Source organism: Alternaria infectoria, assembly GCF_024043175.1.
Source record: "Alternaria infectoria strain BMP 0036 chromosome Unknown scaffold_4, whole genome shotgun sequence".
Classification (NCBI taxonomy): Eukaryota; Fungi; Ascomycota; class Dothideomycetes; order Pleosporales; family Pleosporaceae; genus Alternaria; species Alternaria infectoria.
This window is the reverse complement of record NW_026250693.1, coordinates 1,643,007-1,665,583: the sequence shown is the minus strand read 5'-3', so window position 1 is coordinate 1,665,583 and position 22,577 is coordinate 1,643,007. Positions and strand designations below refer to the sequence as shown.

General features: G+C 53.3%; 9 protein-coding genes across 9 annotated transcripts; 4 read left to right on the top strand and 5 right to left on the bottom strand.

Moving 5' to 3' along the window:
- Window positions 1–1,610: 1,610 nt before the first annotated feature.
- Window positions 1,611–4,349, top strand: J4E92_003554 (uncharacterized protein; the record flags this gene model as incomplete). The annotated part of the gene is made up of 4 exons (XM_051494951.1): window positions 1,611–1,664; window positions 1,705–2,296; window positions 2,344–3,405; window positions 3,454–4,349. 4 exons carry the CDS (start codon window positions 1,611–1,613, stop codon window positions 4,347–4,349), a joined length of 2,604 nt encoding a protein of 867 aa, XP_051355244.1.
- Window positions 4,350–4,852: 503 nt separating this feature from the next.
- J4E92_003553 (uncharacterized protein) lies at window positions 4,853–5,639 on the top strand (the record flags this gene model as incomplete). The annotated part of the gene is made up of 3 exons (XM_051494950.1): window positions 4,853–5,049; window positions 5,114–5,518; window positions 5,585–5,639. 3 exons carry the CDS (start codon window positions 4,853–4,855, stop codon window positions 5,637–5,639), a joined length of 657 nt encoding a protein of 218 aa, XP_051355243.1.
- Window positions 5,640–6,074: 435 nt separating this feature from the next.
- On the bottom strand, window positions 6,075–6,591 carry J4E92_003552 (uncharacterized protein; the record flags this gene model as incomplete). The annotated part of the gene is made up of 2 exons (XM_051494949.1): window positions 6,075–6,358; window positions 6,498–6,591. 2 exons carry the CDS (start codon window positions 6,589–6,591, stop codon window positions 6,075–6,077), a joined length of 378 nt encoding a protein of 125 aa, XP_051355242.1.
- Window positions 6,592–7,597: 1,006 nt separating this feature from the next.
- On the bottom strand, window positions 7,598–9,394 carry J4E92_003551 (uncharacterized protein; the record flags this gene model as incomplete). Its single annotated transcript, XM_051494948.1, has 1 exon — window positions 7,598–9,394. The coding sequence occupies one exon, from the start codon at window positions 9,392–9,394 to the stop codon at window positions 7,598–7,600; it is 1,797 nt and encodes a 598-aa protein (XP_051355241.1).
- A 2,552-nt stretch (window positions 9,395–11,946) lies between these two features.
- On the top strand, window positions 11,947–13,377 carry J4E92_003550 (uncharacterized protein; the record flags this gene model as incomplete). Its single annotated transcript, XM_051494947.1, has 1 exon — window positions 11,947–13,377. One exon carries the CDS (start codon window positions 11,947–11,949, stop codon window positions 13,375–13,377), a length of 1,431 nt encoding a protein of 476 aa, XP_051355240.1.
- A 423-nt stretch (window positions 13,378–13,800) lies between these two features.
- On the bottom strand, window positions 13,801–14,991 carry J4E92_003549 (uncharacterized protein; the record flags this gene model as incomplete). The annotated part of the gene is made up of 1 exon (XM_051494946.1): window positions 13,801–14,991. One exon carries the CDS (start codon window positions 14,989–14,991, stop codon window positions 13,801–13,803), a length of 1,191 nt encoding a protein of 396 aa, XP_051355239.1.
- An 828-nt stretch (window positions 14,992–15,819) lies between these two features.
- ATP5 (ATP synthase F0 subcomplex subunit OSCP atp5) lies at window positions 15,820–16,704 on the top strand (the record flags this gene model as incomplete). The annotated part of the gene is made up of 3 exons (XM_051494945.1): window positions 15,820–15,993; window positions 16,094–16,411; window positions 16,498–16,704. 3 exons carry the CDS (start codon window positions 15,820–15,822, stop codon window positions 16,702–16,704), a joined length of 699 nt encoding a protein of 232 aa, XP_051355238.1.
- Window positions 16,705–17,234: 530 nt separating this feature from the next.
- On the bottom strand, window positions 17,235–17,713 carry J4E92_003547 (uncharacterized protein; the record flags this gene model as incomplete). The annotated part of the gene is made up of 2 exons (XM_051494944.1): window positions 17,235–17,495; window positions 17,591–17,713. 2 exons carry the CDS (start codon window positions 17,711–17,713, stop codon window positions 17,235–17,237), a joined length of 384 nt encoding a protein of 127 aa, XP_051355237.1.
- Window positions 17,714–19,129: 1,416 nt separating this feature from the next.
- On the bottom strand, window positions 19,130–21,533 carry BTN1 (battenin CLN3 protein; the record flags this gene model as incomplete). The annotated part of the gene is made up of 5 exons (XM_051494943.1): window positions 19,130–19,528; window positions 19,588–19,815; window positions 20,126–20,576; window positions 20,625–21,360; window positions 21,431–21,533. 5 exons carry the CDS (start codon window positions 21,531–21,533, stop codon window positions 19,130–19,132), a joined length of 1,917 nt encoding a protein of 638 aa, XP_051355236.1.
- Window positions 21,534–22,577: the final 1,044 nt, after the last annotated feature.

The following is a 22,577-nucleotide window of genomic DNA, read 5'->3' as shown; positions in this document are numbered from 1 at the left end:
CTGTCGCTTTACGTGCATTGACAATGCTGATTACCAGACTCAACATGCAGCAGGCTGCACTGGATGCTCCTTTGTGGCTGCAAACGTCGAGAAGATGAGTGTGATTTTGGAAACAGATTCTTACCCAGTCATTGATATGTATGGGCCCATCACGTCCGAGGGCACGATGTGCTTGAGTCCTGTTGACAGGCCAGGTGCAGCAACTGCTCGGATACCATATGTTGCCATCTCGCACGTTTGGTCGGACGGACTAGGCAACCCTCACGAAAATTCGATACCGTCTTGTCAGCTCAGCAAGTTGGGTGAGCTAGTAAGAAATGTACCTCATACACCTCACCTGGGTCCATACTCGTCCTTCTGGTTGGATACGATCTGTTGTCCAGTTCAAGATGGTTCGAATATACAGCAGATGGCCATCGCTAAGATGAAGGCTACATATGAGAGAGCGTCAGCCGTCTTAGTGTTAGATTCGTCGTTGTTGATACGCATGACGGACACTCTTAGCGACGCTGAGATTTTGTCTCGGATCTTGTGTAGCAGATGGACTAGTCGCTTGTGGACGTTCCAAGAAGGCGCCCTTGCCCAGAGGTTGTTCATCCAATTTTCGAATGGCCCATACGACCTGCATCTGGGGCTTGACAAATTGATGACGAGCGTAATTCCAAGCATACGGCTGGTAGCGCAGCGATCCATTCTCAATCAGGTGAAACATCTGCTTTATCGAGCACCATCCCCGGACCAAGTGCGACAGTTATCGACTTTAGCGAATAGCGTATGCTACCGAGACACAAGTGTCCTCTCGGATGAACCATTGTGCTTAGCTAATTTGCTACGCCTCGAAACTCACAGGTTAAGTCAAATTTCAGCATCCGATCCGCAAGCTAGGATGATAGCTTTCTGGAGACTGCTCTCAAATGTACCTTTGGATTTCGCTTTCGATGGCCACCCGAAGTTATCTCAGCCAGGCTTTCAATGGGCTCCGAAATCTTTACTGCAGTGGCGGTATCCGCTTATGAAAAGCGTGAGCCCTGCTCTTCATCCTCGGAGCGCAGAAATAACAAGCATGGGTTTGTTGTTCAATGCACCAGGTATTGCCGTGGACCCGAATCGCAGGAGCGAAATACCCGCAGATTTCTACCTCCGAACCGCTAGAAATAGATGGATCTTTGTGCATGCCTCGGATAAGCTCCCGAACCACGACAGTAGTTCAGGACCGCTGCTGATGATATGCTTGAACGAACTTCAGGAAGACGTCATAGATTCGACTCCCGCAGTGCTGGTCGAACTGCTCGATCGTGGTATAGTTGGTAATCTAATCGTGCGCCTTATCAAGCCGGTATTGACACGCATTGTGTGGGCGGAACATGTTGATGCCTTCGTAAACGGAGCAACCGATACATCTGTTATAAGTAACGAGGCAGAAGAGCTGGGTTGGGCGTGGTGGTATCTACAGTGATTACAATATTATCTTCTTTTTTGCATAACACTCATTCGGGTGGTGAGTAGTATGTTGGTGGTGAAGAAGGTAGCGTCGTGGTTGGCTGAACAAAGACGCGATGGACAGGTACAAGCAAGAAGCACGGGCCGCCTAGACCGTGGACATCCCTGTCATGACGGCGCAGCTGTCAGTCGAGGTCCGCCATCGTCACCAACCCTCAACTGGAGTTTGCTGCTATTTCAGCTGTCTTGGGGGCCAATTATTAGCAGTCGCCATGCCGATTGACCGCCGTACCCGATGAGCTGCCTACGAACCCGCAGCCCGCGCCGCCCAGCCTCCCTACCATGTCCGCGTCGAACATCCGGGTATTCGTACAATGGAAGGACTCTACCGTGTTCGCCGGCGAAGACATAGAATGCACCATTACCTTCAAGAATGTCGCCCCGCCTGAGGGACGCGACCGCTCCCCGGTCCGGAGGCAGAACGGCTTTGCGACGGGCGGGGAGAGACAGCGCAAACTACCGCCCGTCCACTCTTCGACGCGCCCCTCGGTATCCCGCAATTCGTCCTTTGCTTCGCAGCTGCCGCCGTCACAGCTTCGCGGACATCGTCCTGCCTTATCACTGCATACACCATCGACAGCTGGAGACCGCCGATCGTCTGTTGCGCCGAGCATCATCCATGCCAACAACACGGGCACACACAAGCATGGAAGATCCGTGTCAATTGTCTCTTTAGGGGCAGATGCGGGAACTGAAGCCAGCCACGAGAGGGGCATACCCATCAGACGCCCAACAAGAGGGCACGGAAGATCAGCCAGTCTGCAGGTTGTGCCTGGCAGGCCAAACTCATATCCAAGTACGGACAACAGATACACTATACGTCATTGGCTGACATGATAGCAGTTGCTTCACCAGGTCACAGATCAGCGACTCATCCATCTCCACTATCTGGCGAAGCTTCCTCTCCGCTAGCCCGCGACACCAACGACTTTGCCTTTCCCGCGCGTCAGAACAGGAGACGGCCTGGTGTCACGACCACCCCGAGTACCCCAGCCCTTCCGACTACAGGGCGAAAACCGTCCAATTCCTTCTCCCAGAACTTCAAGTTCCCTGCCGCACCTCCGCCCGATGATGCCACCCATCCGCAGCCTGGTAGCAGTCCTACAAAGCAACCCATACACGTCCGGCGCAACTCCCCACAACCGCCACATGACTACCTACGGTCATCTGGAAGCCACAATCTCGAGGTGCTTTCACCTGTTGCGCGGATAATATCTGGGTCGAGCATGAATGACACCCCGCGTAGTAGTGGAGAGTTCTACTCGATGAGCAACAACTCCAACGAGACATTGGCTTCGGAATATGCGGCTCATCCCTCAGCGCGTCTACTACAGCGGCCGATGCATCATCGGCGACCCTCACACTTGGCACCGCCCAATAGGCAGGCTCTCCCGGAGTCGATAATGATGGGCTATGCGCAGATAATGGGTTCCTTCACGCTGGACGGATCCTTGATCAACCAGGCACCTTTCGAAGAGGTAAAGAGGAAGGGAGTAGTAGGCGGCCAGGGTGGAGGTGGTGTAGTGGGTGTAGAGAAGACAAAGCGCGAGAGTGGGCTCTTTGGCGCGCTCGGTTGGGGTAACATAGGAGAGTCGCTGGGTGGGCTACTGGGCGCTTCCGAGCCCTCCAGCATCCGAGAGATGCGAGGCGTTGCCAGCTCCAAGACTGTCCCGCTCATCACTACTCCCCAGTCCATTCTGTTCGTCGATTTGCGGCTTGCGCCTGGCGAAAGCCGCAGCTACACGTACAGCTTTACAATACCCCGAGGTCTGCCACCTTCGCATAAGGGGCGGTCGATGAAGGTAGCATACAATCTCATCATTGGCACACAACGCGCGGGATCGACCAAAGAACAACAAGTGAAGCATGTGGACGTTCCGTTTCGGGTGTTTGGCAGTGTGAACAGTATGTTTGGTCCGAGTATACACGTGTGGGTATGCTAATCCTTTGCAGGTCGTGGCGAGATTCTTGGACATGACCTAATGTCGCCGTACATCATATTGCGCGATCAAGCTCGAACAGCCAGCATAGACCCCTCGTCGAGCGCAAAGCTTTCCCCTACAAAGAAGGGCGCCTCTTCGAGCAAGACGGAAGAGAACACTTTCAGCGACTTCCTAGAGTATGTCGACAATCTTCTCGATCGGCCCAGGCACAATTCTAGCATGGGCTTGCTTTCACCTACGGGCACAATGCCCGGGCGCTCAACGATTGCCGAAGGGCCCCAGACCATGAAGGAGGCTATTGATACAGCCATCTTGCGCAGCAACTTGACAGGCGCTGCCAATCAGAGCGCCAATCGCTTTGAGATTGCTCGCAGCGGCCGCCGTGTCGCGGTCATCATGTTGGCGCGGCCCTCCTACCGGTTAGGCGAAACAATGTCTGCCGTAATCGACTTCACAGATTCTCGCATTCCCTGCTACTCAATACAGATTTCACTGGAAACTTCAGAGAAGGTCGATCCGGCGATAGCACTTCGCTCCAATGCTTCGATATATCGCGTCACAAAGAAAGTGCACGCATCATTTTCAGAGAATGCACTGTTTGCGCAAAAGCTCGCCTTCTCGCCGACGATACCACCCAATGCGACACCGGAGTTTATTACCAGCGGCGTCAGTCTTGAGTGGAAGCTCAGAATCGAGTTCATCACTCCGCGACTCACGCATGAGGACGGGGAGGAGACCTCATGGGATGATCTCTTGGAAGAGATATCTAGCGACGATCGAGGTGTCATATTAGCAGCGGCGCAACGATTGCCTGCCGAGAGCTTTGAAGTGCAGGTACCGATACGGGTTTACGGGGCTGTGAGCGGGGCGCCCGAGGCACCTGATGAACAGGGTCTTCCTGTGTGAAGTTGGCCATACAAATGGCATCCATTACCACCAGCTCCACGCTGAACCACAACGCAACAACTGGGACAGAGCACTGGTCCTCCGCATCTCGCTACCCAGCTTCTCATCAGCCGCTTACCCTCAGGAGCCATTCTAACATTTTGTACATGACTAGGGGTACATGGCATACATATTGGATATTGGGAAGGAAAAAGGGAGCATGTTGGAAAGCACTTGTAGTATACCAGCTCGTCACTTGAGCAAGTCAGGGTTCTAGGACACAGGGCCTATGGTCGACAGTAATTTCATCTATCCATATTCATTTACGTGCCTATGTCGTCTTATTTATTATAGGCGACACCCCGTAGGTAGAACCAAAGACCCTCGCCTACAGCACAACCATGTTTGACGCAACGAAAAATACCTTCTGCTTCCCCTTCCATCACTTTAAATATTTAAACTGTCCTCGCCTTTGTTTATTGGTTACAAACTTCGAAGAAACACCAATACTTGCCTTACTCAAAATGACCTCCCTTTACAATACGGTCGGTTGGAAGACATCTTCCATGCAAGATCTGAAAGACCAAACCAAGAAACTACAGCGTGAAAGCGATTTGAGGAAACTGCAAAACACAATAAGAGATAGCATAAGCGAAGGCATTAGGGCTCAAACTGTCAAAGAGGGCATCAGTCTCAAGATCGAGAACGAAGACGGCCAAGTGTACATTCCCCTTGCTCCCTCACCTACCAATTAGAACATCACTAACACATATATGCTATGCTAGTTTCTTCCGCCCAAACGGCACTTTAAAGTGCAATTCAGCACTAAACATTGAGCTGAAGAACAAAGGCTTCAATGGCAAGATCTACGTGGAACCGGGCGCCTCAACCTGGTTCACAGGTGGATGGGCTAAAGCGCTCGTTCTAGCGGGAACGGTATACCTGTACCGCAATGAACTTCGCATCATCGGTCGAGGTGTGCTGGCTGGAGCGAATCTAGCTATTGAGCGATGGGAGCAACGTCAGCGACAAAAGGATGGTGATGTGAAAGGGAAAGAAGTAGAAGAGGAGAAAGAGCAAGGAAAGGAGGAGGATATGATTCCTGTCACGCCGACTGAAGAGGAAGACATCAACCAAAATGCCTCCATATACCCTCCTCCCCCACCACCCGTACAGCCACCCCACACCGTGTACGTATTTTCATGTGTGCGGTGTTCTAACCCAGAATCACCTTCACACCCAGCCCCATACGACAGCAGTGGATTCGACGCAGACCTGGACACGCCAACCTCACCCCAGAGCCTACGTTGACGTTGGGTCACTTGCTTTGCAGGTTTTTGATTTGATGTAATCTGCAGACCTGTTTAACTTTTTGCTTGTATAAAGTGTGGATGTCAGCGACGAAGAATCAGTGGTCTGTAATGGAGCGCGCGTTGTTGACCGTTAGCCATTATAGACGATGTCACAGACATATGGAGGAAGCAAGACGGGATACATATCACACAGCCTAACTCACTGCACAAGCCATGAAATCACAACTCAGCTCATAACCATATCATTGAAGTCATCATGTCTCGAAAAGTGTATGTAGATGTAATCGCAGTCCATCGCCAAGAAAGCCTTCTTCACAATCGAATCGAATCAGGCAGAAAGTGTGTCCACGAAGCCCGACCACACTCGCCCGGGACCTTTATGCTGGTCGCTCACAATCCATCATTCATGCTCCCTTTGTTTCGTCCGTGTCGCTTACAATCCACCGGGTCCGGCAGCCGAGTGCGCGCTGGCTCCGGCGCCGGGGCCCAGAGACGCATGTGTCGCTTCGCGGTGGGCTGCTTCGCGGGCCTCGCGCTCCTTGGTCTCGGAGGCGATTTGGTCTTCGGTCTTCTTGTTGCCTCGGGCGATGAGCTTCTCGAGGAGCCCGCCCTTCTTGGGCGTGTCGTGCTTGTCTGAGTCTTCGAATTCTTTTAGGTAGGCGACGCGCTCTGAGGGGGGCATCGAGGCCAGTTCAGAGTCGATTGAGTCGCGGTTCTCTGGTGGAGTGGGTCAGTTGTGGGTTGGGGTGAGGCTGAGGTTGAGAAGTCGGGAAGGCGCGATGTTGGATTGGTCGCAAGAGATATGTGTATGTTCGCTTGGATAGAGCATGGTTGAGAGTTCGGAGGCTTGACTTACCCTCGATAGTGCCGACATTACCAGCGCGGACATCGTCCTCAGCCGTCTTGTTCTTGCTGCTGCCAAGGTGGAGCTTCTCCTTGATCTTGTCCATTTTCAATTGACTGTTTTAGGTTGTGGTCTGGGGTGTCGGGGTACGTGTGTATTGTTGACGTGGAGGAATAGCAGAGGCAGGAGTAAGGTGTTTGGTGTGTTGTCTAGGTCGGAGGAGGCGCGCGGGGATGAGGGGTGATGGTAGCTTCAGCCATGCGTGTCACCTACGTCATAGCTTCAACATAGTCCAGCTGCCAGCTGCCCTGTTGGAGGTGGATCTAGTCAGGCGCGATCCATGCACTTCATTTCCAGGTTATGCAGCGAACGCCTTGTAGTGGCTTGGGATTTGGTCGTTCTTCTCCTTATGCTTGGGCTGCATCTGCCTACGTGGTGTCTGACATCAGCCTCACGAGCGGAACGCGTTGCGGGTACCCTGGGACGCTGCAGGTGATAATTATGGCTCTAGCATTATTGTCCCTGCGTCTCGTATTCGACTTTCGAGAATTAGCTCTTAGAATGGCCAGGAGCCATCTACATGATTACAGTGTGCGATACTCCAGTCGTAGACTTCCACAGACGTCCTTGCATAAAAAACGAAGCAGGTACGCAGCTGGGACCACATACATCAATTTCATCATGGTCGACGTCTCCACTTCCCGGATGGAGCTCGTCAGTAGCCCACAGTTCCAACTTTGTGTTGCTACCCTTGTCATGATAATGCATGTCCTTCAGCCCTACGAGCCGATCACCCGGTAACTCTTGGCAAGTGATTTCAGTCTGTAGGAACCAGCATCAATTTGCTTGTGCACTCTCAGAGCCCTTGGAAGCTTCTCCGAGTATCAAACGGCAACGGCATCGTTTGTTGAAGAAATTCAGATGTCGTAGTTGGCGCGTGCAATGTTATCGGTGGCTGAATCGCATGCCTCTGAAAAAAATTATTATTATATTCGGTTTCGTGTACTCGTAACCAAAGTCCCGCTCATTCCCAATCCACGAGTGGTATCTCTAGATGTACGCCAAATCCAAACGCCTTAGTATGACCGCCGCCCAGTGTCCAATGCTGACCATTAATATTTATGTTGTGGAAATTGAGGTGTCATTGGTGATACGCCAGAGCGTACTCCAAACTCGCCTGTCGCGTATCCGTCATCGCTAGCTATGCCGCTCACACTGCGCCCTGTGCTACTCTCGGCATCCGCTTCGCGTGGGCCAGGGTATTGCGGCAGCTGTACCTCTCGCCATCTAGGTGTGACTGGCATCATTGACTCGCCGTGCAGCTCTTGTGGCTCATCTGCCATGCTGATAACCGTCTTCTGATCCTGCGGATACGCATGACCGACGAATTGCTCATTGACAGGAGAGGCAAGCTCAGTCAACGGTGTCCCGTGGAGTTCCTGCGGGCCCACAGCTTTGTGCGGCTGGCTGCCAGCGAGAATGTCGGTGCCTGAACCAACTTCTGATATGTGCTTGCTTGCGAGTTCGTATCGTTGCTCTTTTTGCTGCTTGCCGCGACGCTTCCGGAAGAAAAATATACCAAGCGCGACCAGGGCGAGAGCGGCGATTGCACCAATTACTATGCCGACAATGGCACCTACGCCGAGACCTGAGGATGAAGAGGAAGCTGGCGTGGCAGTAGCATCACTCGGAGATTTGATGGTCATGACGTCTGATGCGGGCAGAGGATCAGGAAAGACTGCCTGCGCAATAGTAAAGTTCGCGCGCTCATAGTCTACTATGAGATAGGCCTCTTGCAATAGCGTCCTGCCTAGTGCATATTGTGTATCGTTCGCGGCGCGGCGGATCGGGAAGTAGTTCGTTGCGTTTGTGTAGTACGGGTACGAGGCTTGGAGGTCGAATGCCGCATACGGCAGCTCTATATTGGTGTAGTTTGTAGTCGTGTCTTCGAGGGAGTCGACGAGCTTGAACGTGAGGGTCGGGTTCTTGGATAGGAGTTCTTCGTGGATCGTGTCGTTGACAAGGTACAAATCTGTTTGAGGATCATAAGTCAGGCCAAAGGCTGTCTCGAACTCAGCACACACGTCCGCGGGTAGCCACAGATGCGGGACAGTAGAATCAATGACAGAGAAGTGTGCTCCAGAAGTCAAGGAGTAGGTGCCCTGCAGCGTGTTTGTAGCCATGATCGAGTCTACTCCAACGGTTAGGAGCCGGGAGGGGTCTTGTGAGAAGGTGAACGAAAAATCGTTCGCGCCAGTCTCGAACCGTGTCGCATCGTAGCCGCCCAATATCAGACTACCGAATACAGATTTCAATCTGTACTTCGCGCCTGCCGTATACGCATATGCAAAACTGGGGATCTTCTTGCTTTCGCGCAATAGGTAGAGGAACGAGTCAACCGGCTGGCTCCCACTGTTGAAGCTGGACTTTGCCTGACCTAGGCCCAGAACTCCTAGATAATAGTCCGGGTCGGCAATGGCAGCAACGACCTGTCGCGTTAACGAAACAGAAGAGCTACTGTCCGCAGCTGCTCCTAGAGTGACGGTATCCAGGCCAAACAATCCTCTCCCTGTGTAGTTGAGCGCATCCTCCAAATCAACGTCGTATTGCCCGATCGCCGACCAGGTTGTCGACGCGTCGACCTGGAAGCCGGTGCTTTGCGCGCTTTGGAAGACCTCTATCCCTCGGAGTTGTGGGCAATCTGTAGGGTCGACTCCCTCCAAACAACCTTCGGGCGCAATGACGTATGTGACACCTCCCTTCGTGCTGGGCAGTACACGAAAGTCTTGTCCTGGCGTTCCAACGCTTATCTTGAAGGTGCTCCAACTCCCATCGGCACCGTCGAACCTATTCGAAGGTGGCACAACATACGGCTCCGGGGCCTCGGTAGCGCGCGGTGTGAGGCGCATGGTGTAGCGAGCGAATGGTAGTGAGGGCTGTGAGGCGTCCCTACATGGACCTGGCAGCGATCGGTCGACGACTTAGAGGGTGCGAAGCGTGCAACACATAGCGGAGTTGTCTTTCGGAGGACTTGGTATGCCGGCTTGAGTCAGCTCAGCTACCGGGAATGCGGTTCCAGGGCCATCGGAAGCTTTCAAGGCCAGAGCGGTTCATGGGCGTTTTGCTCCAAGAACCCACTCCAACAACTGCGGGCGCCGCGTGACGATCGCCCACCCTAATTATTAGATTGGCATGGCAGTGCAGCCTGATTCGGTGACAGTAGCAGGGAAGTCCGGCTAGCCTCCAAGGTCAATCGAGCTGGATACGAGGGCATCATGGGAGAGGCGTATCCGTTGGCATGCTAAGGGGTAGCGTGGCTTTAGTCATCATCCTGCCCAATGACGGAGCCCTGGAACGACTTCCCGCTGATCCTCTCAGCCTCCTTTCGACACCATCTCGGCCCAAGCGGCCACGCCTTGAGCGCCTTCGTCATGCGGTTCCAAGTTCCCTTTGAATGGCGCTCGACAAATGCATGCCAAAAGTCAACGGTGACCTCTCAGCCGGTGTTGTCGCATCTATCATCGGCTAAGGCACGCTGACATGTCACCCATCTCGCACTATCTCGCCTGACATGGTCGTGTTGTTCTTGCCGAGAACCTGAGACGTAGCCCAGCAATCTCTTCACTTGGCCCTAAAGGGCAAACCCAGTAGTTCGTCGCTCCAACCTCCAGGAGATCGGTTCAAGGCTGGATCGTTCTTGCGGGGCAGATCTCCTAGGTGATATAGGGTATGCCGATTGACACCAGGAAATCGAGACAAGCGTTGCATATGGCGCTACTGATAGCTAAGTTGTAGACTGCAACAGTTGCTGTTGAAGACAATTAATTGCAAGTCATGTCAGCATTAAGCTTGGTTCTAGGCGGACCTACGAGAGCATGCAAATCCAACTGATCAGCACGGCAGACGAGGGTCCACCATCCAACGATGCCCTGGCGGTCATACGCGTCAACGGTATGTGCCTCGTGTTTCCGCTAAGCATGGCTATCGCTAGGGCCGTGCATGGATCGCAACCTGATCATGCGTCCGAATAGCCTTCATCGAATGGTTCGAATTCGCACTGTTTAGGGCAGAAACTGGCTGTTTTCGCTTTTGCGGTACTCTCTTACGTCCCAAACGTCTTGCTTGACCTTCACACTATCACTCGCTTGGTGTGGAAGGCTCACAGCAAGATGCGGAGATTCATCAGTCTTGTCGGGCCTGCACTGGCTGCGGCTGGCTCAGACGCCAATGGGTACAACAGGAGAGGTACGTCATTTTCCCCATCGAGATCATCTAGCTAACATACCCCAGATGGTATGTAGCGAGATTCGGATTGAGGGCATTCGTACTAATGTTTCTAGGCGAGGAGTTTGCAGTCACGACACTTTCGACCAACACTCAATCACATGATTCGACTGCGCCGCAAGCTTCATCTCTTTCTCCCGTCACCAGTATAGATTGGGTTCATGAGGTACACCCCTGGGACACACCCTCACCATTTTCCCTTGTTCCTCCAGAGATACCTACCTCTCCTCCGGCTCCGGGTTCTACGAATAGCAGTAGTACCTTGGTTTCACCAATGACACCGGCAGTCGTCACATCTGTTGCCTATGGACAATCGCCGCCATTCCCGAACATCACATCAGTCGATAGCAACTCTCCGATACCTACTGGTGTGTGTACCGGATGTATCATTGCAGCCTATGGACCCATTACTACGTCTTACAATCCTGGGGAGTTCTACAACCCATGGACCAGTATAGTGGTAACCGAGACAATTGTTACGGAGTATTCTACTTACTTGCACAACAATACTGTCGATACTGTCGTCACCGAGGAGCGGACTGTCAACCAGACGAAAACTCTTACCCTTGATCAGGGTCAAATAATTACACGTTCGACGCCGACATTCACCATACAGCCAACGCCAGGTGTATTCTTCCACCTTGATGCAGGTCCAACTTATGTCATCTACAACCGGCTGTCTGGTGGAGTAGATAAATATCGAGAGGTATTCTTGCCACAGTATAACATGACAGCAGCAGAATGCTCGTCAAACGTCGCACCTTTAACGAGTTGGGCCCCTGCAAGAACGGCATCCGCAGACTGGAGTTACTTCATCGCAACCCACACTGGAAAACTTCCTCCAAGCCCAGGAAGGGATGAGCCCGTGCCATTACCCTCCAAACTAATTCAGTATCTAAAGAACGACACAGATATCCAGAGACAATTTCACGGCGCAGACATCGCTACGTGTAGTTACAGTAGACCGCCTCAATCGAATTTACGTCCATTGCCCTCGGGAATCGCCGCACCGGCTGCACCACCTCTATCATCGCTTCCTATCTTCCTGTCGCCCTTGACAGGAACGTATCTCGCGACCAGTTTTGAGTCCACCTCAGTTCACGTCACGGTCCGGGGATGTTTGAGATGTGAAGATACATCGGTAAAGGATGCTGTGGACCCTACGGTGTCAGCCAAAATGGCAGATTCTACTCCCACAAACCACGGCGACGACGATAGGCATGATGCCAACTCTCCAACACCCAACCAGCCCGATACACCAGCCGACAATACTGCCAAGCCGACCCAGGGTGGTGGGAAGACTTCACCGAGCGTTCCGGACGCGACCGCGACCAAGGACGTAACGATTGGAGGAGTGGTCCTCCCCATCAACACTCCCAAACCGACTCAGGCAAGGCCCAATAGCCCGAACGACGATAATCACGATCAGATTCCTCCAGTGATCATCATTGGAACTGTAACAATCACACGAGGGCAAACGAAGACCATCAACGGCGTGCCCGTGATCGTACCTACAAATGGCGGAGGAACACAGATTGTTGTAGATGGTAGCACGGTTGCTCTCGATCAGGCTCCGACGCAAGCTCTCAATCCGGCTCCGACGCAAGGTTTACCTGTGCTCATTGTTGGTGGGGGGATCGTCACGCCAGATTCGAATGGAAATTACGTTCTGGGATCCGAGACGTTGAAGCCGGGCGGCCCTCCGATCACTGTCAACGGGAACACCGTCAGCATGGCACCGGACGGCGTAGCTATCGTCAATGGTGCCACACAGACTATCGCAAACCTTCCGGCGCTTACCGGAGCCCCCGCTTTGACGGTCGGCAGTCAAGCCGTCTCAGCAACCGTAGTGGGAGGCTCAACAGTCTTTGTTGTAGCGCCTGGTCAGACGCTTAGTGCAGGAAGCACACTTGTCGTCGATGGCACGACCTACAGCATGCCGGCAGAGGGTCATGGGTCAACCCTTGTCGTCAACGGCCAGACTTCGATGTTGAATGCTGGACAATCAGCCATTACTCTCGACGGCGGGAGATCGGTTACTGCGCAAGTCGTCAGCGGCACGACAGCCTATGTTCTCGCTCCTGACCAAACCCTCACACCTGGTGGCGTTCTCACGATCTCCGGGACCACATACTCCATGCCCACGAGTGCATCCGGTTCTGTCATCGTCGTCAACGGCGTCACATCCACTCTGGCTGCCGGTGCTGAGATCACAGCCGCACCAGCCTTGACCATCAATGGCGTGACGTATGCACACACTGTTCGAGACGGAACGACCGAATACGTTCTGAATGATGGAACCACACTCGCACCCGGATCATCGATAGAAATCGACGGAACTACCTACTCTCTAGATGATCAAGGCACGGCCTTGGTCATCAACGGGCAAACCAGCAGCATTCCGAAACTTCCAAAGAGCAACAGCGCGAGTACAACACGTTCAGACTCCGCTTCTACAACAAGAAGTCGCGACGCTGGAGATTTGATCGCGAGCGGAATAGGGGAGACAAGTAAGGGAGTCGGACCATCTACACACGCCGGCGGCTTAGACAAGTGGATTGAGAGTTTGGTTATTGGCGCGGCGGGATGGCTTACACTGCTACTGTGAGGAGCTCGGCCATTGAAGGATTCGGAAAAAATTGGGTGGTAACGATTTGATGCATTATCATATAGCGCGGCGCTTGGTACTTTGGACGGGAAATTAGGGTACATAACGACTTGGGCATATACTGGGAGGACTGTAGTCGGCATTTGGGTGGAGCTGGGAACTTTTCTGGTGGATATTGGTATAATGCGTAATGCTATTAATCTATATACTTGGGAAATCAACTAGAAGATGTATGTGGCGGCACAGGCGCGATGGTACGCTAATCCACGCCGTGATGATTAGGATATCCTTCAAACTCGTCCGAGACCTCCGCAAGTCCAAGAAGGATCTCCAAGATGGCGTACTAGTACACAAGATCCGTTTGTGATACTAGACGATGGTAAAGACGCAAGTCTGGTCAACTCAACCGTGACTGTCTCAAACCTACTTCCCACCCTTCTTGAACAACTCCCATGCCTCAACCAAGCCTTGCCTAGTCTCATACTGCTTCGCTCGCTGCTCATCACCAATATCACCAACAGCAGCCACACTGCCGTCGTATGCGTCGCCCGAGAACAGGACGTGCAAGTTCATCCAGACCGGAACAAACTTCGTATCCCCACCCTTGACCTTCATCTTCTTGAACAGCTCTTTCGCCATCTCACCGCGCAGGCGCTGGACATAGTCTAGCCACTTCTCTTCAGTACCATTCCTAGTCCACGTCTTCCCGAAGCCTTTGCTCGTCGAGTCCATTTCCAGAACAAGAGTGAGAGAAACAAGACCACGGTAGTAGTTCTTCATGACGCTGTATCCACCGCTCAGCAACCAGTGTAGATCGTAGAAAGAACGGATCTTGATGTTGAGCTTGGTGACGAGACGCTGACATCCAGTAGGAAACAGCCTCACACTGTAGTCGGGTGGCGGGCAGAGCTCGTTGGTTGGTCTAACGATTTCGAACATGTTCTTACCGTATAGAACGGCCTTGGCCTCGGCGAAGATCTCCTTGTTCGCACGGAGGATGTTGATGTTGGTACGGCCAACGAGCGAGAAGCGGGTTTTGTGTCCGTCAACGTGGAGGTGGACGAGCGCGTATGCGATACCGGGAAGGAACTCGCGACGCTCGGCATGGAGAAAGGCTTTCTTCTCGTCGTGGAATACGGTGTGCTTTTGGCGGACGCAGATCAAGCCGGGGACGACTAGGAGGTGCGAGTAGATGATGTTGCGAACAGAGATGGGGAGGTTCATGAAAGGGAACGGCTCCTTGTTCGAAGCGGGGCTGTCAATGGCGAGAGCAAGGGAGGCGAATGGGTCATGTTTTTCCAGAGCTGTGGGTCTGGCAGTGTACGAGTCTGCTGGAACTGGAGAAGAGAGGTCGAAGTTGCTTGCGGTTGAGGTACTGCCTTCGTCGTCGCTCTTCTCGCGGATCTCGGTGTCGAAGGTCTCCTCTGGCTCGTGGAAGAAGACGTCGGGTGACTCTCCCTCGTTGAAGTTGATTGCGCGTCCGGTCTTGTTGGAACTGGCGTCAAGGTACTCGACGTTGCTGAAACGAACGCGTTTAGCCATACCGCCGGTCGAAGGCGGTGTCATGAGGTACGATAGCGGAGGCGTCTGTGGTCGTTCGGCTGGAGGTCCCATATTGAATGTGATCGCGATGGATATGAGTAGGGTTGATATATGATGATTGATAGAGGAGTGAGGCAGGCAAGACGTTAATAGATGGGCAAAGGGAGGATATGTGAAGGTGAGAGAGAGCTATAGCGGACTCCGGGCGGGGCGTCTCCACAGCAAAGCTATCATGAGGTGAAGGTGAACGGTGATGGACGGCCGCCGCTCTTTTCATGGGGGCGACTAACATGTCGGTACAGGTACACCTGATAAGTAGTGGGTGAACAGAAAGATATGAGGGGGTATGGAATTTTTTTCGTGAGATTACAGGTTCTGTGGTGATGAGTCGGATTGATCGCTGGACTACACGACCACGATAGCGAGCAGTGGAGGGGTAGGGATGACTAGAAAAAGAACCTCGCCCGCTGCGCATCCATTCAGCTTCGAGAGCCCGCATCTTAACGTACCGCCAAATAGTCGCTATCACATGAATTACAGTACGGATCTAGGTGCTTGCGGCTCTTTCAGACTCCAAGATGTTGCTTGGAGGTGGGATGATATTTACGTTGATCCCGAGGTCTCCATATACCGGCCCTCGGAGTTGTGCAGGGTAACTCGGCGAGAAAAGCAGCAAGCAGCTATCAAATAGGGAGGAGGAGGTAAAAGTAGATGCCAAAGAGGCGATGAAGATGTTGATGGAGTTGCGCCGTGGTTGGGTGACATTCCAGGTCCCGCGACCCAATCGGTGCTAGTCGCAGCCAGTGCCGAGCCGGGCTCAGAAACCTCATCGCAGCATCCTCAACTGCACCCGCGCTCCTTAGCAGCCCCATCCCGCAATCCATCTCCCCTCTACCCACCATGTCTGCCGCTCGTGCCTTCAGCACCGCTTTCCGGGCGGGTGCGCCCCGCGCCCCAATGGCCGCCCGCTACGCTGCCACCCGAAGCTACGCTGCCGCCGCCGCCCCGACTGGCTCTGCCAACAAGCCCCCGGTTGCCCTCTTTGGCGTTGACGGAACCTACGCGAGCGCTCTGGTACGACTCTCACGACTCCAATTGGCATTCTGGCGATGATAGGAGGATGGAAAACGGGCCAATGGCTGGGGAACAAGAGCTTGGCTAACAATTGTGGCAGTACACCGCGGCCTCCAAGACCAACGCCCTCGACCCCACCGCAAAGTCTCTCCAGGCTCTCCAGGGCGTTTTCCAGAAGGACGCCAAGCTTACCCAGATCCTCCACGCTCCCTCGCTCTCCGTCTCGGACAAGCAGCAGATTGTCCAGGAGCTCCAGAAGCACATTGGCGGCGCCGACAAGGACGGCATTGTCAAGAACTTCCTCGCCACACTCGCTGAGAACAACCGATTGGGCGTACTACAGGGTGTCGTGGAGAAGTTCGGTGTGCTCATGGGTGCGCACCGTGGTGAGGTCGAGCTGACCGTCACCAGCGCTGCGGTACGTTGATTCTGAGATGGGATGGAAGGACAGACCCCAAGAATAGAGGAGGAAGTTTCAGGAACCTAAGAACTGACAATGCGCAGCCCCTCGACAACAAGACCATCAGCCGCCTCGAGAACGCCATCAAGAACTCGCAATACGTCGCCAACGGCCAGACCCTCAAGGTCGTCCCCAAGGTCAACCCCGAGATCCGCGGTGGACTCATCGTCGAGATCGCCGACCGCACCATCGACAAGTCCGTCGCCGCAAAGATGGCCAAGATGAACAAGCTCCTCAAGGATACTTTGTAAATATAGAGCGAGAGCGCATGGCGATGGATGTGAGGGGTAGGCATGTGTATTCTAGATGAGTCTTGGAAAAGAGCAATTTACTACCGTCTACCACCTGGCGACGCGCCATGACCGACTGATGACTTGAGCTTGGAGTTATGAAGAAATACATTGGAGCAGCTGATATTATACAGAAGACAGTCAACTATCGCGCTCGTGTTCCACCAACATGTGTAGGAATGAATGTGCTCTGCCAGCTCACCGGATACCGTCTCAATATTCCTAGAACCGACGAATGCCAGCTACCTACCGCGCTACAATACGCTATCGCATTGGCACAGCCCCCATGTCAACCTAGAGAAAAGATGAACAGCCTGGGATCTACGTCGATGTTAACACACCCACTTTGCGTGTACTCATCTTAATGTAGTCTGCAGACCCGTCCAGGTTTTTCCATGAGGTGGCCCCTACCTACCACGCGAATCCCCAAGACGTCCACCGACGTATTGTTCTGTTCATACTTTGTTTTCCGGGTTTAACTAACCAACTTTCTAAGAGTCGAAGTGTCCTGGAAAACGCACGCGTATGCTCGGTAGCACGCAAGGCTCATCTCCATTGGTCGCAGCCCACGCAGCAGCATCGTATGGCTTCGGAACCAGCCATTTGTCCCATCCACGCTTCTCATACAAAGCTTTGGCCTCCAAAGTTTTGACTAGGAAGGCATAATACTTTTCTAATAGCTCTTTGAGGCGTTCTAGGGTATGTACCTCTTCGGTGGTTTCCTTTCCGGGACCTTCGTAAATGGGCTCGATCTGCGGGGAAGTTAGTATGCTCCAAAAGTTGTTGCAATTTCAAATACTGTTTTTGAAGAGGTTGGATGAGATACGCAAGGTCATGGTGTACTTACAATCATCAGAGGGAATTTCATAAGGGAAATAGGTGTCTGTTCGATCTCGCGGATGTAGAGGGTTCGTTGGTAAGGAAACCCCTCAAGTGTGGACGCTGACGTTGCACTCGTATTTGGCGACATTGTAGTGTGCTTGGTTGATCGTGAATGCGTGCGGTAAATGGTATAGTTCTGGGAATGAAAAGAAAGCACGCAGGGTTCTTCATGGCTCATATACGATGTTCGTAGTGAATATTTGTCTCGATTCTGGCGATACGTGGTTGGGGATATCTGAACTATGGTTCACCACCACAGCGCGGTTTAGCCACTTGGGAAGATGGCGGCGAAGCACCTCCAACCAAGGACGCGGGTAGGTGCAGCATTTACTCTTTTGTAACAGATTCAATTCGATTGGGTATAATATCGCACTGCTCAAAAACGACGAATAGCAAGAAAAACATATCAAACTATACCAAAAAACAGCAACCTCCTCCTCAGCCGAGACACAGCCTTCTTCACCCGATTCTGCCTTCTCCACCTCCTCGCACCCAGTTTCACCGTAAAAGACCGCCCGTCGCCTCCATATACTTCTTCAGTCCCGTCCCTTTTCAGCCACTTCGCGTAGTCTTCGGAATCCGAAGAGTCTGAAGAGTGTGCATGGTCGACAGCGAGACCGCCTGTGCAGACTAGTTCTCCGTCGACGAAATGGGAGGATAAAGGTGTGAGGTAGTCGTCTGTGAATGGACTTGATGGGGATTTGTCGGTTGGAGTGGATAGGTCTACTACACTGTCGTTTCGTGGTGGTGATGAAGAGGTTGTGGTGGGTGTGTTGGATGCAGCACCCCCGTAATGTAATTTGAGCAGGATGTCTAGCTCGCTTTCTGAGGAGATAAGAGTCTTGCTGCTGGTGTCGTTGGTGGCCTGGTTTTGCTTGTCAGATAAGCCCTCTTCCATGTTGCAATTTCTCACGGTACAAAGGAGTATACTTACAACGAGAACGGGGAAGCGCAGACGAGTGTCATCGAAACCTGGTGCCAAAGTGGCGATATGCCAGGTTTTTGGGTTGCGCAATCGTTGCGCGGGCATATTGATGGCAGTGCTTTCGGAGGAATACCGATTTGAAGGCATCATTCGTCCGTCGTACTATGCCCAGGTGTCTACGGGTATGAGGTTGAGTTGGTATGCAAGATGGAGACCGAAAAGATTATTCGAGGGACGGAAAGAAACGCATGCCACATATTTACTATACGTGTCTCTAGCATGACTCCCTACTGTCGTGTTGCTAACTGTAGTTCACTCATAGGCTCACGTGTAGGCAGACGAATGGAGGGACCATGGTTTTGGGGAGGAAAAGTGGATCAGCTCGTGACGTGTATCACGATGTCGCTAAGGAGTGGAAAATCAGGCGAACGGCGTCATGGGATTGCGCATGGGATCGCCGTAGTCAGGATGGCGGAAATATGGACATAGCGATGAAAACTTTAGATCGAATAATTTGAATTCGAATGTGCGTGTGTGAAGACTGATGCCTGACCACCCTCAACTGCCCGATCGACCAAATTAAGCCTGCCAAACATACTCCATACCAACGCAAGGCTCGACGCCCACCTTCTCGTCGACATCCATGACGGTGTCGCCATCTTTGTCATCTTCATCGCAGACAGTGCTCCTGGCAAAGCTGTCTGCATCTTCCATGGTGATTTCCGAACCCAACTTCTCATCCTTGTCCCCGTGATCAATACGCGAACAGTCCTCACTCCCCTCACACCCACACATATCATCCCACTCCGTCTCCCACGGCCCCAACCCATCAAAGATACTACCAGGGCTAACCTGCAACTTCTCCCGGGCTCCTTTACCCGACCTGCCCCTCACTTCGAGGCGCAAGTTCGCTACATCAACCGAGCTGTTGACGATTGGGTTGACCTCGACACCCTCATCCATGACCGTAGTGCCGATCTAGTGAGTAGGCGTTAGCAAAGTCCAACCATAGTTTGGCGATTGGGAAGGCGACTTACGATTTGGGCGGGATAGGAAGCGATGAAGTCTTTATCGGGTTGCCATCCTACTAGTATGCCGGTGATGTGGTATTGTGGTAGGACTTTTTCTTGTTGCCCTAGCTTGCGGTCTTCGGAGTCGTCGTCAGAGTCCAAAAGCGTCTCGGAGTCCGTATCGCACTCCGTATCGGACGTAGCGCAAGAGAGGGTTGAGAAGACTCCCTCGGTCTCAGCCGGTTTTGTCGTGAACTGCATGGATGCGGTGTAGTAGGTTAGGACTGTTGTGTGATTTATAGAAACTCCCGGTGAGGATGTGCAGGCTTTTAAGAGGAAAAGTTGGAGATGAATGCATACTATAGATAGCTGGAGTTACCGTGGTTCCGTTTCAGATACTATGTCATTATTGCTCACGTATCGTAACGCGCCAACGAGATGGAGAATGTTTCCAAGAGTGGGGCGCGAAAGATGGAGTCGTAGGATGCAAAGTCGATGTAGTTGGATTTCACTGCAGCTTGCAGTAATTTCTGCCATGGTTTACTTGCCAGCGACACAGACTCACCTCAACAGCCATGCCTAAGAAACCAGCGATACAGATACCTCCAGAATCACTCACACTAGTCGCGCCCAGGCTGAATTCCCTATCCTCTTTCGGCACGTTATCCGTAATCTCGGCAAAGGTGCTGACATAGACCAGCCCACCTAATAGACCCTCCCAGAAAATGATTACGCAAACGATGTAATAGCTTGGGATGAAATTGAACATGGCGTGCAGCGCGAGGACAATGAGATTGGCGACTTGAAGGAATGACGGGACGTAGAGGTGGTGTATGCGTATGAAGGGTGTGGAGGATCGCGAGATGAAGACACCAACCTGGTAGATGGCGCCATAGGTGCTATAGAAGGAGCGGTATTCGTCGAAAGGAGAGGATTCGAGAGGGAAGAGCAGAGTGGGTGCGACGCCCTGGTTGATAGTGTACTCGGCGATGTAGACAAGAAGGAGCGGCAGCATACTGTGATGGATTAGTCTGGAGTGGATGAGGTTTAAGGATCGGCCTTACTATGGGAAGAACAGGCCTCGCGCGCGGCTGAGGTTTGCGCGAAAGCTACTCAGCGCACTGTTAGCACCGGTGTTAGTGACAGAGGGGAAACTGCGCCCTGAAGCCGAGTGCATGGAGGAAGACAACAGGTCGTCTTGTTCCTGCGCTGGGCCTACTTCCTCTTCCTCATCGTCCCCGTGGTCATCGATGGCTTCATAGTCGCCTTGTTTCTGGATGCCAGCGCGCAGCGGGCCGAGTGGAAGGATAATGAAGAAGCTCAGCACCATGATTTGCGGCAAGAAGGAGAAGACGAGTAGACTTGTACGGGGGGTGATGCCGAGCGTGTTGGTCGCAATGGCATAGGCCCCGGCACCGATCAAGCCGGCGCCTCCCGTGCCTGAGCCCCAGGAAGCCAGAGCAAAGTGGCCGTAGTAATGTGTCAGGCCGAGGAAGCTCAGTTCACCGGCTCCACTGCTCAGACTGGCCAGCATCACTCCGCACATCTTGATGGCGATGGTCCCCGAGTCCTGCAGTGGAGGCGTGAGGGCGATGATGAGCATGCCGCATACGGAGAGAGTGACGAATATGACGATGCGCACATTGTAAGGGATCTTGTGGATGAAGTACGGAGCGCATAGTTTGGCGAGGAACGAGGGAATGACATCGGCGAGGAGCACGACGCCTTTGGGGACATTTGGGCCGACGAGGTCGAGGGCGGCGGAGAGGATGATTACGTAGAGCACGTTGTTAATGAGGCCTGGGCGTGTTAGTCGCGGTGGACCGGACAGTGTTGGTGCCCCTCTTTGGGGGTTCAGGTGCATGCATACCGAATAACCAGAAGGCGGCGCACACGCGTGGGTCGGCGCCATGGAAGACCGCCTTGAGGCGCGCACGGTAGACGGCCCAGGAAGACGCGGGAGAGCCAGGCATGGGGAGGAGCGGCATAGGATGCAGAGGGTAGTGTTGCTTCACATATCGCAGGTTGGGGGGTGAAAGCTACGGGCACGTGTCACGCGCCTCAGATGACGAGGGGCAGCTGCTGGCTGTGCCGGTGTTGATGGCTGGGCTGGACTCGGACATGGATGGGTGCACCTGCCGATCGGGCTTGGCGCGAGGCGGTCAACTGGAAGGAACGATTCAGGAACGGGCTGCATGGGAACGGGCGTCGCATGTTCCGACGAGCATGGGTGTTTCTTTTTGTGCGCAGAGCGGGCAGTCTGGGCGGGGCTACGACGAACTATGGCCAGGGGCCCTCTGATATACGCATCATCATGCGCCTGAGGGCTTTGAGTCGAGCAAACGTCCTGTGGCCGTGTGGGCGTGGTGTAGGCGCTTTGTGGGAAGCAGCCCTATCACATCGTCAGTGCCTGCCCTCTAGTCGGGCTCTCGCTTTCGTCGCTGCATGCGGGGCTGCGCTAGAGTCCTACAGGGATCGTGGCGCTTGGTCCCATTGCGCCTTCTCGTTTCCTCGCATGCTCGAGGCTTCTTTTCTTCTGCAATACTGCTGCTCGCTCTGGGCCGCACCCCTCCACACGACGACGAACATTATACTCCCCATACTACGCTAGCGACTGGGAGCGTATACTGCTATCCCGTACTTGCGACACTTTCATCCTCACCACCTCTCCGATGAGCCCAAGCCGACTATGGACCGCCCGCCGCCCTACCAACGACCACCAGATCGCCCTATGAACTACCACCCGCAGACGACGCAAGCCTACCCAGGCCACCCACCAGCCTCACAACCACAACCGCAACAGCCACTCCACGCTCCGTATTCCGTCGACCCGTACTCAATGCCCCGGCGCGACCCATTCTTTCCTTCAGGACCACAACATGTTCGACGCAGTAGTCAAGGACTACCGGCTGGTAATAATGCGCCGCAAGGCCAGAATGAGGGACAAGGGCAGGGTGGCTGGTCAAATACAGGTACGGGCTACCATTTCCACAAATCTCTTGGAGAACACATCTGCG